The sequence below is a fragment of the Branchiostoma floridae genome, unplaced genomic scaffold (genome assembly GCF_000003815.2).
Source record: "Branchiostoma floridae strain S238N-H82 unplaced genomic scaffold, Bfl_VNyyK Sc7u5tJ_1189, whole genome shotgun sequence".
Lineage (NCBI taxonomy): Eukaryota > Metazoa > Chordata > Leptocardii > Amphioxiformes > Branchiostomatidae > Branchiostoma > Branchiostoma floridae.
This window is the reverse complement of record NW_023365633.1, coordinates 138,048-152,512: the sequence shown is the minus strand read 5'-3', so window position 1 is coordinate 152,512 and position 14,465 is coordinate 138,048. Positions and strand designations below refer to the sequence as shown.

Sequence of the window (14,465 nt, the reverse complement as noted above, 5' to 3'; positions counted from 1 at the left end):
GTGATTGCCATAAACCGTTACTCCCGGGAACAGAAGAATCTAGCAAGACAAACAAAAAACAAAACAGACAAACAAATGTTACCTGGCACAGATCCATGACCACGCTCTCGTGGATCTTCTGCCACAAGTGAGCGCGGAAGATCTGGATCAGGGAGATCTTCAGTGTGGGGATCTTGCCGTGCATGAAGATCCCTGTCAGATCCAGCTGCACCTGGAATCCCACATACACCTGCAGGGGTCAGAGGATAAAGGTTAAAGTTCACATGTAACAGCATTGGAACAGTCAAGGTCACGGGTATTTCAGCTTTATAAAACATACTTTCTCTTAACTTATATATAACACAGATTAATTTGCCAAATAAATTAGAAAAAAAATTAATTAATTTTCTAAGTACCATATCATACCTACACTTCAAGGAATTGAAAACTGCTCAGTGATGTCATGTACATAAATTTTCCTCTCAGAAGGAGTGACCTTTGCCACTTCTGATGGAGAGTAAAACATTGGTAGGAGACCAACTCTGGTCGGAGACCCATTCAGTGATACACAGTTTGGCATGACATATTTTCATTTCTAAAACATTTTTCAGCTTCTTTGAAGAATTGACGTCTACTAACATTGACCCTGCTGATGGTTTGGAAATATTTAGGTCGAAACATTTAGTTTTGACCATTTACTCTGACATTCATAAACCGCAGACTTCTTAGCATAAAACACTTCTGAAATATTTCTTAAGTTGAATAAAGTGACTCTTTTTTCAACCATTGCTTTATTCTCACCGACGTAATGGTTGTGTAAAAAGAGTCTCTTTATTCAGTGACGTACCAACCTGATGAAACTATTCACAGATATTTCTAAAGTTCCTTGAAGAATTTTGACTACTCACGTTGGCCCTGTTGATGGTTGGAGACCACCAGAGTGTGAACCGCCTGTTGGGGATCTGGTTGAGACCGGATCTCTGCGCGTTGGTCAGCTTCTTGTACTTCATCGACTCCTCGAAACCCGAGGCCTTCTCCCAGAACAGACCCTCCCAGGTCGGGAAGTATGTGCCCTTGAACAGCGTGTGTTCTAGGTAGGAGTAGATTGGTTTATTTACACGTTTCAGGAAGAATACAGAAATCATAGCGGTAACCGCTTATCATAAGAATACACCATGTGTTCTAAGTAGAAGTAATAGTAGAAGTAGATTCGTTATTTATTAATACAAAATACATTGATACAAAATTAAAAGCAGTCTTGCAGCCATGGAAGCGGAATTGCACTGCTTTACAATCAGTGTGTTGTCATATGAATACAACAAGTACATGAGTTACATCCAAATACATATTGAGACTAAGTACACATTTGTACAAACCAATGTTAACCACATACATCAGATTTTTAATACTGTGCAAACAGAGATCCTGTCCTGTTGTCATTTTAATATTCTACGTGCGTTCAGAATTGCACTGCAAGAGTCAACATTATTCAGGGTTCTCTTGTCTGCAAGGTACCTCTGCGATGTTGATTTTCTTTGAATAAAAGAATAAACTAAGGAAGAGAGAACAGATGAGTACCTAAGATGCCCTCCACGCCACCCAGAGCCTGGATCATGTCCGTGCGGTAGTTGTTCAGGTTCCACAGCTTCCCATCATGCCTCTGGTGTGTCCACCAGAACGGATTCTGTTTCAGCACCTGGTGGGGGAGGGGGGCAAAGGTGACATGTCACGGTCATGTCACAAATCAGATCACTGGGTCAAGGTCATGTCATAGAAACGTGGTTCAAATGTTGATAGTCCACTGGACCATATAACACATTCTAAACAGAGACAAGTAGCCTCAAAGTGTCTTCGATTATGTCTTAGGATCAGATGAAGAAAAAGAACAACCTTCATTTAAAAAAAAGGTCATCTCTGAAACATCCTGCCCCGAATATCAAACCTAAAATTAATCTTACTGACACTTATTTGAGAAACCTGAGAGTCTCAGCTGGTTCTTCTTGAAGGTAGTGAAGAAGGTGTCTATCATTGTTAACAAGCATCTAAGTTAAAGACGTCTTACCTGATACTGCTTGAAGTCCGTGCGTACCCTCCAGCCCTTGTCGTAGGCGAGGGTGTGTCGGTCCTTCTGGAACAGCGTGTTGATGCGGGGAATCCCGCGGTCCCACGAGTCTTCCAGGTCCTCGAGCGTGAGGCGCCGGTTCTGAGCATTTGCCTCCTGCCGTTTCAGGGCGTACTCTGCCCAGACGCGCTGGGAGTCGATAAACTCGCTCTCCCACGGCTGGATGTACCTGATGGGAACAAGAGTGGAACAGTTGGTGAATGAATAAGTACAGTTTTTATTTGTTGAATGACTTCATACATGTACGTTTTTTTTATAAACAGTAACTTGAGTGGCTTTTGCTGTGATCACAGGTGGTAGAGGTGAGGAAGGCATAAATCCCATGTAATAAGCTCATGTCTAGCATAATTAATCACATTTAATCACTTCAAACAAGCTTCTGTCCTTATTGAAGATCAACCATTATTTCTACATGTAGTTCAGGTGTAGGTCCAGGTCCAAAACCTGTACATAACTTAATTTTGTTTACCTGTATCATTCTGTACATGTGCAATATCAATCTATGTCCACAACTCTACACGGGGATTTATCTCACCTGTACAAGTTGGGGATGAGCTGGTCCTCGTCGTGGCTCATGCCGGAGCGGAAATGCGTGATGCCGACGTCCGTCTGCTTGGACCAGCGCAGGTCGGACTGGGGGATGAGCACGTGGCCCATGGACAGCATCCCGAGGCCCCCTAGCTCCTTGGGCGTGTAGAACACCACCGGCGGGAACCGCGAGGGCATCTTGGAGTTGAGCCCGATCTTGATACGGGTCTGGATCTTGTTCTCGCACTTCACAAGGAGGTCGAGGAGCTCTTGGGTGTTCACCTGGGCGATAAGGAACAAACGCAAGAACTTAAGATGCATTCTACTATTGCTTAAGAGTCTCAGTGCAACTTGTGATTCATAAAGACAATGAAGACTATAGTAAATTTGGTGACGATTAGTTTTCATTCTACCTGGACACTGAAAATGCATGATCCAAAATAGCTGTAAGTGCAACAGAATCCAAAAAAATGAATTTGACATTTGCATTTTATTGATGAATTGATCTTTATTTGTTCAGATAGTTTAAATACAGTTACTGTAGTTATACTGTTACATAAAAGACTAAAATATCATTACCTGTAGTCTTGATAGTGAAAGGGGAAGATGCAAAATAGTTAAGAATATATGATATCTATTGTTTACGTGTCTCTTCCGTCTTTTCAAAACAAGTGTACTGCATACAAATTCACAATACAAATTTAGTGGTAAACAATTATGTGAATTGATGATCTTAACAAACAAACAAACAAACAAACAAACGCACCACAGCTTCGCGGAAGTAGGTCATGAGCCCGATGAGGGCGGTGTTCCACTTGTTGACGATCTTGGTGAAGGTCGTTGACCCTGAGGCCATGAGGATCTGGCGCACGCGGTTGTGGAACCGCTGCATCGACTCGTCGTCTACCCGCAGGAAACACTGGGCTGTGCGCTCCTTGGTCACCTGTAAGGGGACATGGACCTCGGGTTAAAACATCTTACACAACAAGACGTCTTATATCAATGTCTTACACCAACATTAACATCTTACATTCTGCACTTCCCAGTCAACTAGAGGGGACAAGGCCAACGTGTTAAAACAAGATGTCTTACACTATCAACTATCAAAACAATTTATACTATCAAGACATCTTAGATTTAAAGACATCTTGCACTACCTGTACTGTAAGTCTTAAAACGTTACTTTCATGGATTTCTTCTCCCCAATATAGAATTTACAACACTGCAATAACTGTTTTCAGTTCATAACTATTATAGTACAGATTGTTTCAACAGCAAACTTGAAAACACACTGAAAACCTCCCTTTTCCTCCTACAGCGAAATAAACCTACCACAAAAGTAACAAAATCTACAGTATTTCCTGACCGCCTTCTGCAGATTCCAAACTCCGCTGTGGTACAGGAACTTTTGATATGTTAACGTTGGGCCTTTTACATTAGCAAGAGTAACAGCTAATGGTTAAGAATATTGTGCATCATTGTAAAAACGTTGCCCTGTTTCTATACACACCTCGTTCTGCAGGTTCCAGACACCGTCGCGGTGTGTGAACTCCTCGTAGGTTGTGCGGCACTTGGGCAGGATGCGGCACTCGAAGCCGCACATGTTGAAGAGCAGGTTGGGGTTGTCCTTGCTGTACACCGACACGAAGCTGTTTTCCCAGACGATCGTCGTCACCGACCGCGGCAGGCGGTTCTTCATCTCCCAGAACACCGCGCGACCGCTGGGGGTAAAAACATCCGGTTAGGAAACTGGTATGTAACAATATGCCATTAAGAAACACATATCTGACCAGAAAACAGTGTGCCCACTGGGAATAAAAAAAACATTTGCTTCTAATAGGAAACAACAGCTATGCTACAAAACAGACACAGTGTTCCATGTTTTACAAGGCTTCAATACACAAGGGAAAAAGATTCAAAAATCCTAACAAGGCTTCAATTATCTGCTTCTGCTTTTTTAAGTTACCAGTTTACACACAAAGGAACTGCAAGACAGACCAAGAAACAAAGGGGGAAACATAACATTAAAAGTAACATCATCATCGGTCGACGTGATCACACATGTTCGCACATGTTTACACACGACGGGGTTATACCGCCCCTTATGGGGTGACATACCCTTTCGTTGGCTAATTACAAGTAACAAGGACTAACAAACAAGTTTTTCTTAATTCTTTTTGTCTCTCATCTGTCCCTTCATTTGGCTGACAGTTGGGTTATCCTGCTAACCACTTTCTTCAACCTTCTCGGTGCTCTGCTATCCGGAGAGTCTCCCCAAATTCAATCATTCTATTTCATATCACACTTAGAACTCACAGGTTGACGTCGTGCTTCATGAGCCTCATCCTGGCGTCGCGCGGCCAGCACTTCTTGTTGTTGTAGCCGACGATGTTCTCGTTGTTGGGGTCGGGGTGCTCCGTCAGGTAGCGCTGGATCAGGTCCCGCGCCTCCTCAGCCGTGAAGCGGAAGAACACGTGGATACGGTCGATGTAGCGTGAGAACAGGCGCACTGGATGGGCTGTCTCCGTGGCAACATCCTGGGGACAGGAAAGCAAAGATGTCATACCCTCGTTTTGTGACTTTCTTGTTCTTGCCATTATTGTGAATTTTTGGCCGATTCTGTCTGACACATTTTCCCAGTATGTAAAAGAGGGTATCTTTAAAAGTATCTTCAAGACTGCTATTTCAACTTAGTAAATGAAAAAGCTGTTAGCATCTGGCATACAAGGTTGTGGAAGCACTGGTGTACCCTAAGGCTCAGATTTTGGACCACTATTACCAATTTTTACTGAAACTATATACCTGAAAAGTGAGGAAGTCATTAGGCATCTGTGGCAGTCCGGCCATCTCACTGGCGCGCTGCAGACCCAACAGAAGCAGGTCCATGACCAGCCCGTAGTACTGCACGATGAAGCACTGGTGTACCCCAAGGCTCAGTCCTAGGGCCAACTATTATTACTGTAATTCCTTACCTGGTAAGTAAGGAAGTCGTTTGGCATCTGGGGCGGCCCGGCCATCTCGCTGGCTCTCTGCAGACCCAACATCAGCAGGTCCATGACCAGCCCATAGTACTGCACAATTAAGCACTGGTGTACCACAAGGCTTTATCCTTGGACCCATTTTACTGTAATTCCTTACCTGGTAAGTAAGGAAGTCGTTGGGCATCTGGGGCGGCCCGGCCATCTCGCTGGCTCTCTGCAGGCCCAACATCAGCAGGTCCATGACCAGCCCGTAATACTGCACAATGAAGGAGGCGAACTGGAGACCGCGGATGATCCCGTACGAGTTGGTGTGGTTCATGTCCTAGGAAGCAGAAAGAAAGATAGTGGCGTCAGCATTGTTTTGTGGGTTTCATTTTTGCTGGGATCAAACCCTGGCTGTAAGTGTGGTTCATGTCCTAGACAAGTTTAATACTGGCACAAGTGCCTTGTTTGTTTGCTTATTCATTCATAGGTACAACAGGAAATGACATAAGAGTTTAACCACAGTCTTTCAATTCAGTCTTCACAGAGAAGTTCAGACACTTGAAACGAAAAGATAGCCTTAGACAAGTCCCATATGCCGTTGGGGAAGTATGTTGCTCTCCACCGTGTCTAAGGCACAGTATTGGGAGGCAGAGCCCAACCCTCTCCTTCCGCCACCTTTACCTCCCCAACCCAAAGTCAAGTACTAGTACCCATTTTTACACCTGGGTGAAGGGAGGAAAGTCAAGTAAAGACACTTTCTCAAGGACACAACTACTTGCCAGGAGTGCCAGTGACCTAACGATCTCCTGTCTGCTAGCCAAACCACTGGGCAATTTAATGCCAAGTAGAAACATAAAATTTTCCATACCTTGTAGTTGATGACGACGTTGTTCTTGGCTGTCATGTAATCAGCGATGTTGTGGTCCACGATGAGACGCAGCAGTCTGTTCAGCAGCGTCAGATCAATCTTCTCGTACATTTTCTCAAACTGAGACTCCATCATCACGTTACACTCTCCCTCTCCTGTCTCCCAGACATCCTGCAGGTTGTTTATTCCTGTAAATAAACAAACAAACAAACAACGTCAGATCGATCTTCTCGTACATTTTCTCAAACTGAGACTCCATCATCACATTACACTCTCCCTTGCCCGTCTCCCACACATCCTGGAAGTTGTTTATTCTTGGAGATAAACAAACAAACAAACAAATTGAGACTCCATCATCACATAACACTCTCCTTCACAGGTCTCCCAGACATCCTGCAGGTTGTTTATTCCTGAAGTTCAAACAAACAAGTAAATAAACGTCTCAGATACGTCCATCAATCAATCAAATTGTTCGCTGTTATCATTTGTTGATGCACAGTTCTCCCTAACAGACAGTCCAGTCTAAACATACAGCATCCAGTATTCATAGTGACTCAGGGTTAGACAAGTTTTCAAAAATTCACTTGTCCTATCGGGTAAGTACATTCAAAATTTACTTGCCCGAACCAAATTTTCACTTGCCCGAAATTTAAATTACATTTTTCTATGTGTTTTCACTTTCATAAATTTTCACTTTTGTTAAGAGACCACGTCTAGTGAAATAATAGATGTTAAACGAGGACAGCAAAAACAACAAAATCGATGTCTCTACTGGCTTAAAAATTACATGGTCAATATAGGCAGGCATTCAGTCCCATGTGCTGTCACACTCAGTGGTAATTTGAGCGGGTCACATCTGGAAATTCTTACTTGCCCGTCGGGCAAGTGGGGAAGCACTTCTGCTTGCCCGGACAGCACTTTCACTTGCCCGGGACAATCCGGCTAATGGACTTGTTTATCCCTGGTGACTGGGAATGTCATTCGTAGGAGTACTTCTTATCTTCCCTGAACCTACCAGAATCAGGAGATTTACCAACATTAAACAGGATTTGGGTTTAGAATAATCCAAAAAGTAATCTTTTTCTTCCTTTGTCTTAGAAAGACTCCCCGTACCTTGGCACCACTTGTACACGAGCAGGGGTGGCGGTTCTGTGTCGGCAGGTTTGATCCACGGTGGGAAGAGGCGCCTCTTGTCGGCCTCGTACCACAGGTACTGGTCCAGGTACGCATCCGTGATCTTCTCTAGCGGCTCCACATCGTACACGGGGATCAGGTGGCTGTACAGGTCCATAAACTCAATTCCCACCTGGGAGGAACGGAAAAAAGACGCCAGGTTAGATCAAAAGAGATCAATGAAAAGTTAAGCTACTCTTCCACTGGTCGTGACAGAGAAGACAGTACAGACGCCATGTACAGCATTTACTGGATCATTGTACAAGGGAAATTCCCCTGCTCTTTTCAACAAGCACGACAAACAGTGGACCCCGGCTTAACGTTCCATCCTAAGGACTGCAACACTTTCTAGTAGCGCGCATGTTGGGTGAACAACACAGCTGGAATCAAACTCACAGCTTCTAGTTCCAGAGGCTGGGTCGCTAACCAATGGACTATGCACACTACATAGGAATCCATAGTTCTGTAGAGTCACCTTTAGCACTGGCTGACGTCCTGATTGTAATCTGTTATTACTGAATAATCTTAATAAAGACTTCAATTTGTGAGGAATTTTGCAAATTTGCTGATTGTAAGTGCAGAGATCCTGATCTCTGATGACATTGACAGAAACTTATCTCTTGGTAAGTTGCCGCCAATTCTGCCAGATCCCTGACAACATACATGTTCATTAAGTTGATCACCACCTGAGAAATATGGAAATTTACACCTAAATTTAGCCTATGTGAAAAGCTTAATGTTTACTATATAACAGGTCAACATGAAAACAATCTTAGGGAACACCAGAAAGTTGCCACAGTGGCAAAACAGTTCCTATGCTGGAGAAATCACTAAGAATGGAATTGACGCACAAATTTAAGCGGCACTAAAGGGGTTAAAGGAACTGAAGACCAACCTCCTTGAAGGCCCTCTGTGTAAGAAGATGACGTTTGATACGGCTGAGCGCCTCGTGAGGGTTGTCGTACGCCTGCTCGATCAGACCAAGCTCCTCTCGCTGGGACTGGTTCAGGCGGCTCTTCACACTGTGGGGCACAAACAAACAAATAAATAAACAAGATGTTCTGAGCTCCATGTGCTGAGACTATTCCAGATGACTTTTCATACTGTTGAGGCACAAACAAGCAGCATGTTACATGTCAAGCAAAATAACAAACACCCTCATTGAATCTTATGCCAAAGGATGAATATCAACAATATTCTTATGCCAGGCTTTGGGCACACATAAACAAGCCACTGTAGTTATAGTTGTTAAATCTGATATTTCAAATTCAAAGGCATGGAGTTTGGCAAGGGCAACCAACTTTTTCCATGGTTGAAACCAAGTAAAGCATACAAGTTTGTAATTTGACGATATGTTTTTGGTATGTAAATAGTTTATTGTGTGCATGTGTGTATCCAAGGTCTCCCTGAAAAGCAAATTGCTTAGCCAATGAGGGAGCTACCATGGCAAAAGAAAACAAAAATAAATAAACAAACACCTGTATGCCTCCTTGAGCCTCTCGAGCGCCAGGATGAGCAGTTTGGTGTCGTGTTTGTAGGACAGCGGCGGGAACGGGATGGGCGAGAAGCGCCGGCTCTCCAGCCAATGGACCGTCGTCGTGTAGATGGCGACGGCCTCCTCAGCTGTGATGTAGGGGCCGTCCTGGGGAGGGGGGCAAGACAACAATGTTAGATACAATCGTGATAGGGACCATCCTAGGAAGAGGGTGGCAAAAAATAACTTAACGTAATAGGAATATCAATGACTGGTGCCTAAGTGTTTTTATTTGTCTATGTACTGTGTATGTCATGCGTACTGTTGTCTAGTCGTTGTAAGAATTTACTCTGAGTCACATTGTAAGATCAACGGCATTCAGAAGTGCTTCTGCTAAGAATTAATCTCTGTAAGGTTGATTTTAATGAATAAAGAAGAAGAAGAAGAAGGAACTCGTCATTGATGGCAGGAGGCCATAACAGGACTCAAAATACGAACTTGCAATGTACAGAAAAAGTTTTAAAATTGGAGAAGAACATATAAAATATTATCAAGCTAAAAAAGTACCAGTACTTTAGGTAGTGTATTTGTTTACCTTTTCTAGTTGTTTACCTTTTGTGGTTGTTTGTTTACTTTTTGTAGTTGTTTGTTTACCTTAAGATAGTTGTGTTGTCTCTCCTGTTCAGCCTTCAGGTACAGCCTGGTCAGACGGCCCAGGTTCTTCTTGCAGACAGTTTTGTCGACGGTTGCACCGCGCCGGATACGCTCGCGGTTGTAGTGGGCGGTGTTGGTCCACCAGTCGGCCTTCATCTTCACGTAACGCAGAATCATGTTCTCTATCGGTGTGGGCAAACCTGTGGGGGACAAAACCTTCCTTACTCAAAACTTTTCTATCGCTACTTTCATGGCAAATGCTCAAAAACTCTGTTGTCCCTCCACAACGAACTTTCTCTGCAAGAACACATTTTGCCACTTACACGGAAGCAAAGCATCCTTTTTCCTCCACAAACCACCTCTTAGGAGGTTAAGAAGTTCCATGCTGACAGCTCCTTTCCTAGAACTACAAAGATGCCTAGCTGAGGTGCTGCAGGATGGTTCTAGCCTTGTTCTGTTTGATTTCTATCCCTTACCCTAATCCTAAACCCTAACCTTCAACTAACCCTAACCCTAAGTTTAACCTAACCTTGACCCTGACCTCAACTCACCAGGAACCTTCCACGGGATGTTGGCCTTCCAGCACCTCCAGGCCTCGCTCAGATGCTGCAGGATGGTCCGAGCCTTGTTCTGTTTGGTTCCTAACCCTACCCCGAACCTTTAACCTCTAACCCGAACCTTTAACCTCTAACCCGAACCTTTAACCTCTAACCCTAACTCACCAGGAACCTTCCATGGGATGTTAGCCTTCCAGCACCTCCAGGCCTCGCTCAGATGCTGCAGGATGGTCCGAGCCTTGTTCTGTTTGATCCCCTCCGGCATCATGTCCAGGATGTCATGCATTACCTGGGGACAAAAGTCAGAGGTTACAGCTGTCAATCACCCTGCAGGTCACACCTGTCAACCATCCTACAGAGGTCATAAACTGACAATCATCCTGCAAAGGTCATAGCTATCAGTCAAACCAGGATGTAATGCATCATCTGGAGTCAAAGGTCTGAGGTTACAGCTGTCAATCAACCTACAGGGGTCATAGGTGTCAATCATCCAACAGCGCTCACAGCTGTCAAACAAAAACTGACAGTTCAGAATGTCGTGCATCCCCTGCCATCTACCTGACTATTTTTCACAATTGGTAGTAAACAGTCATTTTTTCTGATCTCTGACGAAACTTGTGCACAAGCAATCCTATGTATTCCTGTCTGTCCCTAAATTGCTGACTCTTGAAAATCGGCTCCGCTGCCTGAGAATCATCGTAATGTACTATGACATTTTCAAATAAATAAATGAATAAAAAATAAAAATAAGCCATACCGAAGCTCTCAGCTCGAGATCGAAGTGGCTCTCCACGCGTTGCTTGGTGACGGTCTTGGCCACGCCCTTGGAGTGTCGGCCCTCGAACTGTCGGGAGAGCAGGTTCCCGAGCCAGCGCTCCAGCAGAGGTGTGATCCCGCGCATGAAGAATATCCACACACGCCAGCCCGGCGCCCAGAAGCCGCAACCGGGGCCTTTTCCTACTGGACCCTGTAGGGGGGAGGGGGGCAGGTTAATGACCTTGAAGACTACTGGACCCTGTAGGGGGAGGGAGGCACGTTACTGACCTTGAAGACTACTGGACCCTGTAGGGGGGAGGGGGGCATGTCAATGACCTTGAAGACTACTGGACCCTGTAGGGGGAGGGGGGCATGTCAATGACCTTGAAGATTACTGGACCCTATAGGGGGGAGGGGGGCATGTCAATGACCTTGAAGACTACTGGACCATATAGGGGGGAAGGGGGCAGGTTAATGACTGGATCCCGCACATGACGAATATCCACACCCGCCAGCCGGGGGCCCAGAAACCACAGCCAGGGCCTTTTCCTACTGGACCCTGTAGGGGGAGGGGGCAGGTTAAACATGGGTGGGAGGGGGTACATGTTTTCCTGACATTACACTGATTTTGTTAATTTCTTGTTTCAATCAATATGGTAAATTTCTTGCTAATTCTGTTCAAGCATTTTTCATTACCAGCCTGTAGGACCAACATTGGACACGGGCCAAGCCAACCTTCCCATCCTGCTTGTGCATCCTATGTACACCATCTTCTGCCTCACATCCTGCAGCTCAATGATAATCCAATGACTACGAACAAAACACCAGGACAAACATGCAGACCAAAGACAATGAAAAATACTGAAATGAAAAATACTGCTGTGTCCAGTCAGCTGGCCCACAAACAAACAAACAGGTACTTACGGTGTTGAACCTGTAGTAGATGAGATGTTTGAGGTCCTTACACATGCGGATCTGTCTCATCAGTTTGTACTTGTACCTGTACATGCCTGTCAGCTGGCCCACAAACAAACAAACAAACAAACAAACAGGTACTTACGGTGTTGAACCTGTAGTAGATGAGATGTTTGAGGTCCTTACACATGCGGATCTGCCTCATCAGCTTGTACTTGTACCTGTACATGCCAGTCAGCTGGCCCACAAACAAACAAACAAGCAAACAAACAGGTACTTACAGTGTTGAACCTGTAGTAGATGAGATGTTTAAGGTCCTTACACATCCGGATCTGTCGCATCAGTTTGTACTTGTACCTGTACATGCCAGTCAGCTGGCCCACAAACAAACAAACAAGCAAACAAACAAACAAACAAACAAACAAACAGGTACTTACGGTGTTGAACCTGTAGTAGATGAGATGTTTAAGGTCCTTACACATCCGGATCTGCCTCATCAGTTTGTACTTGTACCTGTACATGCCAGTCAGCTGGCCCACAAACAAACAAACAAACAAACAAACAAACAAACAGGTACTTACCGTGTTGAACCTGTAGTAGATGAGATGTTTGAGGTCCTTACACATGCGGATCTGCCGCATCAGTTTGTACTTGTACCTGTACATGCCCGTCAGCTGGCCCACAAACAAACAAACAAACAAACAAACAAACAAACAAACAAACAAACAGGTACTTACGGTGTTGAACCTGTAGTAGATGAGATGCTTGAGGTCCTTACACATCCGGATCTGCCTCATCAGTTTGTACTTGTACCTGTACATGCCCGTTAGCTGGCCTACGTGGGCGAAGATGTACTGCAGACCGTCAGACAACTGAAACACAGGAGAGGACCTGGTTAGGAAATGTCATGAAAGGGAAACCGTCAGGATTTGAAACTGATTTTGAGGAATAAGGGCACTGTCGCACCTAACCGAACGATTTAGGTAACGCATGGAACGCACAGAAAAATTTGGGTGGAGAAAATAAAATAAAGTAGAATGTCAGTAAGATCTAGCAACAAACCTAACTGCCTTCAAGTTTACTTCTTCTAGCACTTGAATGTAAATAACATATTGTACACTAGTGTACAATAATCAGGGCTCGAAATACACTTTTCAGTCAACTTGCACCAGTGCAAGTTAAGCCAAAGGTAACTTGCACCAAAAGAAACTTACTTGCACAACCCAAAATAGTGAACTGTTAACCCTTTATTCTTCTTCTGAAAATTTGCAAATATATGGGGATACATAAAGACCACATGTTTGGATATTTGTTTTCCAAAGCGTATTTTATTTTGGATTTCAAATTGTACAACAAATGTGAATTTAGGCTTAATTTAAGACAATTCAATGTCTACAACTTGATAAGATCAATAGATTTCTTCTGGACTCTTCGAGTGACTTCCATCACTATTCTTAACCATCGCTAGAACAACTCAATACAAACACATATAACTGGAAAATCCAGTTGATCATATCAAAGTCACTAAATTGTATGCAAAATGTATTTACTCATATGCAAATCAAGGTAAGACCACACCATAGGAATTATTAGCATTATAGAGATGGAATTGTCTTCAAATTTTGTTTACCTGGATGTCTAACCAAGTTTAGAAATAACAAATTTAGGCTATTTTTTTATTCAGTGTTGTTTTCTTTTACCTTTCAATGGCAGACAATATTCTTGGTGTGTGTAAGCTTTTTCTAAAGTCAGGTATTAGTGGATAAAAGTAACTTGCACTGGTGCAAGTTTGGTCCAAACTTACTTGCACCACACCAATTTTACATGCACAAACTTGCATATGCATGTGGTATTTCGAGCCCTGATAATACATGTGTAATAGGTACGTAATAATACAGAAAAATCTTAGTTCACCCACTGAAAAAATTCAGTCTAATCTGTTAGGTCTTGGAGTAGGGTTTGTGTACAGCCCTCATCTATAGTTCCTGTTCTCTCACCTGGAATGCGTCGACGTTGCCAAGGCGATACTGCACGTGGGAGTCGATGATGAGCTTGGTCAGGCGCAGGATCTCACGACACAAGTGGAACGCGTTACCAAACCGTGACTTCTTTCTCTCCTGTTGTAGCAAAAAACAACAAATGTCAGCAACATATATTCTTCTTGTTTGTCATTTAGCAGTTAGTTGTACAATGTGCCTTTGCTATGTCTCGTTTTCAGCCAAGCACGCCACGTCAACTGTACTCTTCTTGATAAATTTGTCGTATTCTTTTAAGTGCTGTGATTTGATGCTGGCGACGAACGAAATTCCTTACAACATGTCCGTGAAATGGAAACCATAACCACAGGTGCACGGAGTTTATCTCACATGGCAAAGCTTACCACTTAGGCCACAGCACAAACATACGAATGGAAACAACAACCCTAAAGTCTCTACTCCAATACCAACAATAAACTACATCTGATTTCACAACA

At 43.8% G+C, this 14,465-nt stretch overlaps 1 protein-coding gene across 1 annotated transcript in view; it reads right to left on the bottom strand.

Annotated features, from left to right (window-relative positions):
* The window catches only part of LOC118407289 (pre-mRNA-processing-splicing factor 8), a 38,021-nt gene that overhangs the window by 12,293 nt on the left and 11,263 nt on the right, over positions 1 to 14,465 (bottom strand). The window contains exons 12-29 of the mRNA XM_035807746.1: positions 13,990 to 14,116; positions 12,730 to 12,864; positions 11,079 to 11,288; positions 10,487 to 10,610; positions 9,765 to 9,964; positions 9,115 to 9,278; positions 8,532 to 8,658; positions 7,577 to 7,769; positions 6,464 to 6,651; positions 5,768 to 5,932; positions 4,946 to 5,166; positions 4,140 to 4,350; positions 3,396 to 3,572; positions 2,637 to 2,911; positions 2,042 to 2,270; positions 1,558 to 1,675; positions 888 to 1,069; positions 83 to 229 (exon numbers count right to left, since the gene is read on the bottom strand). Of these exons, the coding sequence (XP_035663639.1) occupies positions 83 to 229; positions 888 to 1,069; positions 1,558 to 1,675; positions 2,042 to 2,270; positions 2,637 to 2,911; positions 3,396 to 3,572; positions 4,140 to 4,350; positions 4,946 to 5,166; positions 5,768 to 5,932; positions 6,464 to 6,651; positions 7,577 to 7,769; positions 8,532 to 8,658; positions 9,115 to 9,278; positions 9,765 to 9,964; positions 10,487 to 10,610; positions 11,079 to 11,288; positions 12,730 to 12,864; positions 13,990 to 14,116 (3,193 nt within the window). The remainder of the gene's footprint in view (positions 1 to 82; positions 230 to 887; positions 1,070 to 1,557; positions 1,676 to 2,041; positions 2,271 to 2,636; positions 2,912 to 3,395; positions 3,573 to 4,139; positions 4,351 to 4,945; positions 5,167 to 5,767; positions 5,933 to 6,463; positions 6,652 to 7,576; positions 7,770 to 8,531; positions 8,659 to 9,114; positions 9,279 to 9,764; positions 9,965 to 10,486; positions 10,611 to 11,078; positions 11,289 to 12,729; positions 12,865 to 13,989; positions 14,117 to 14,465) is intronic.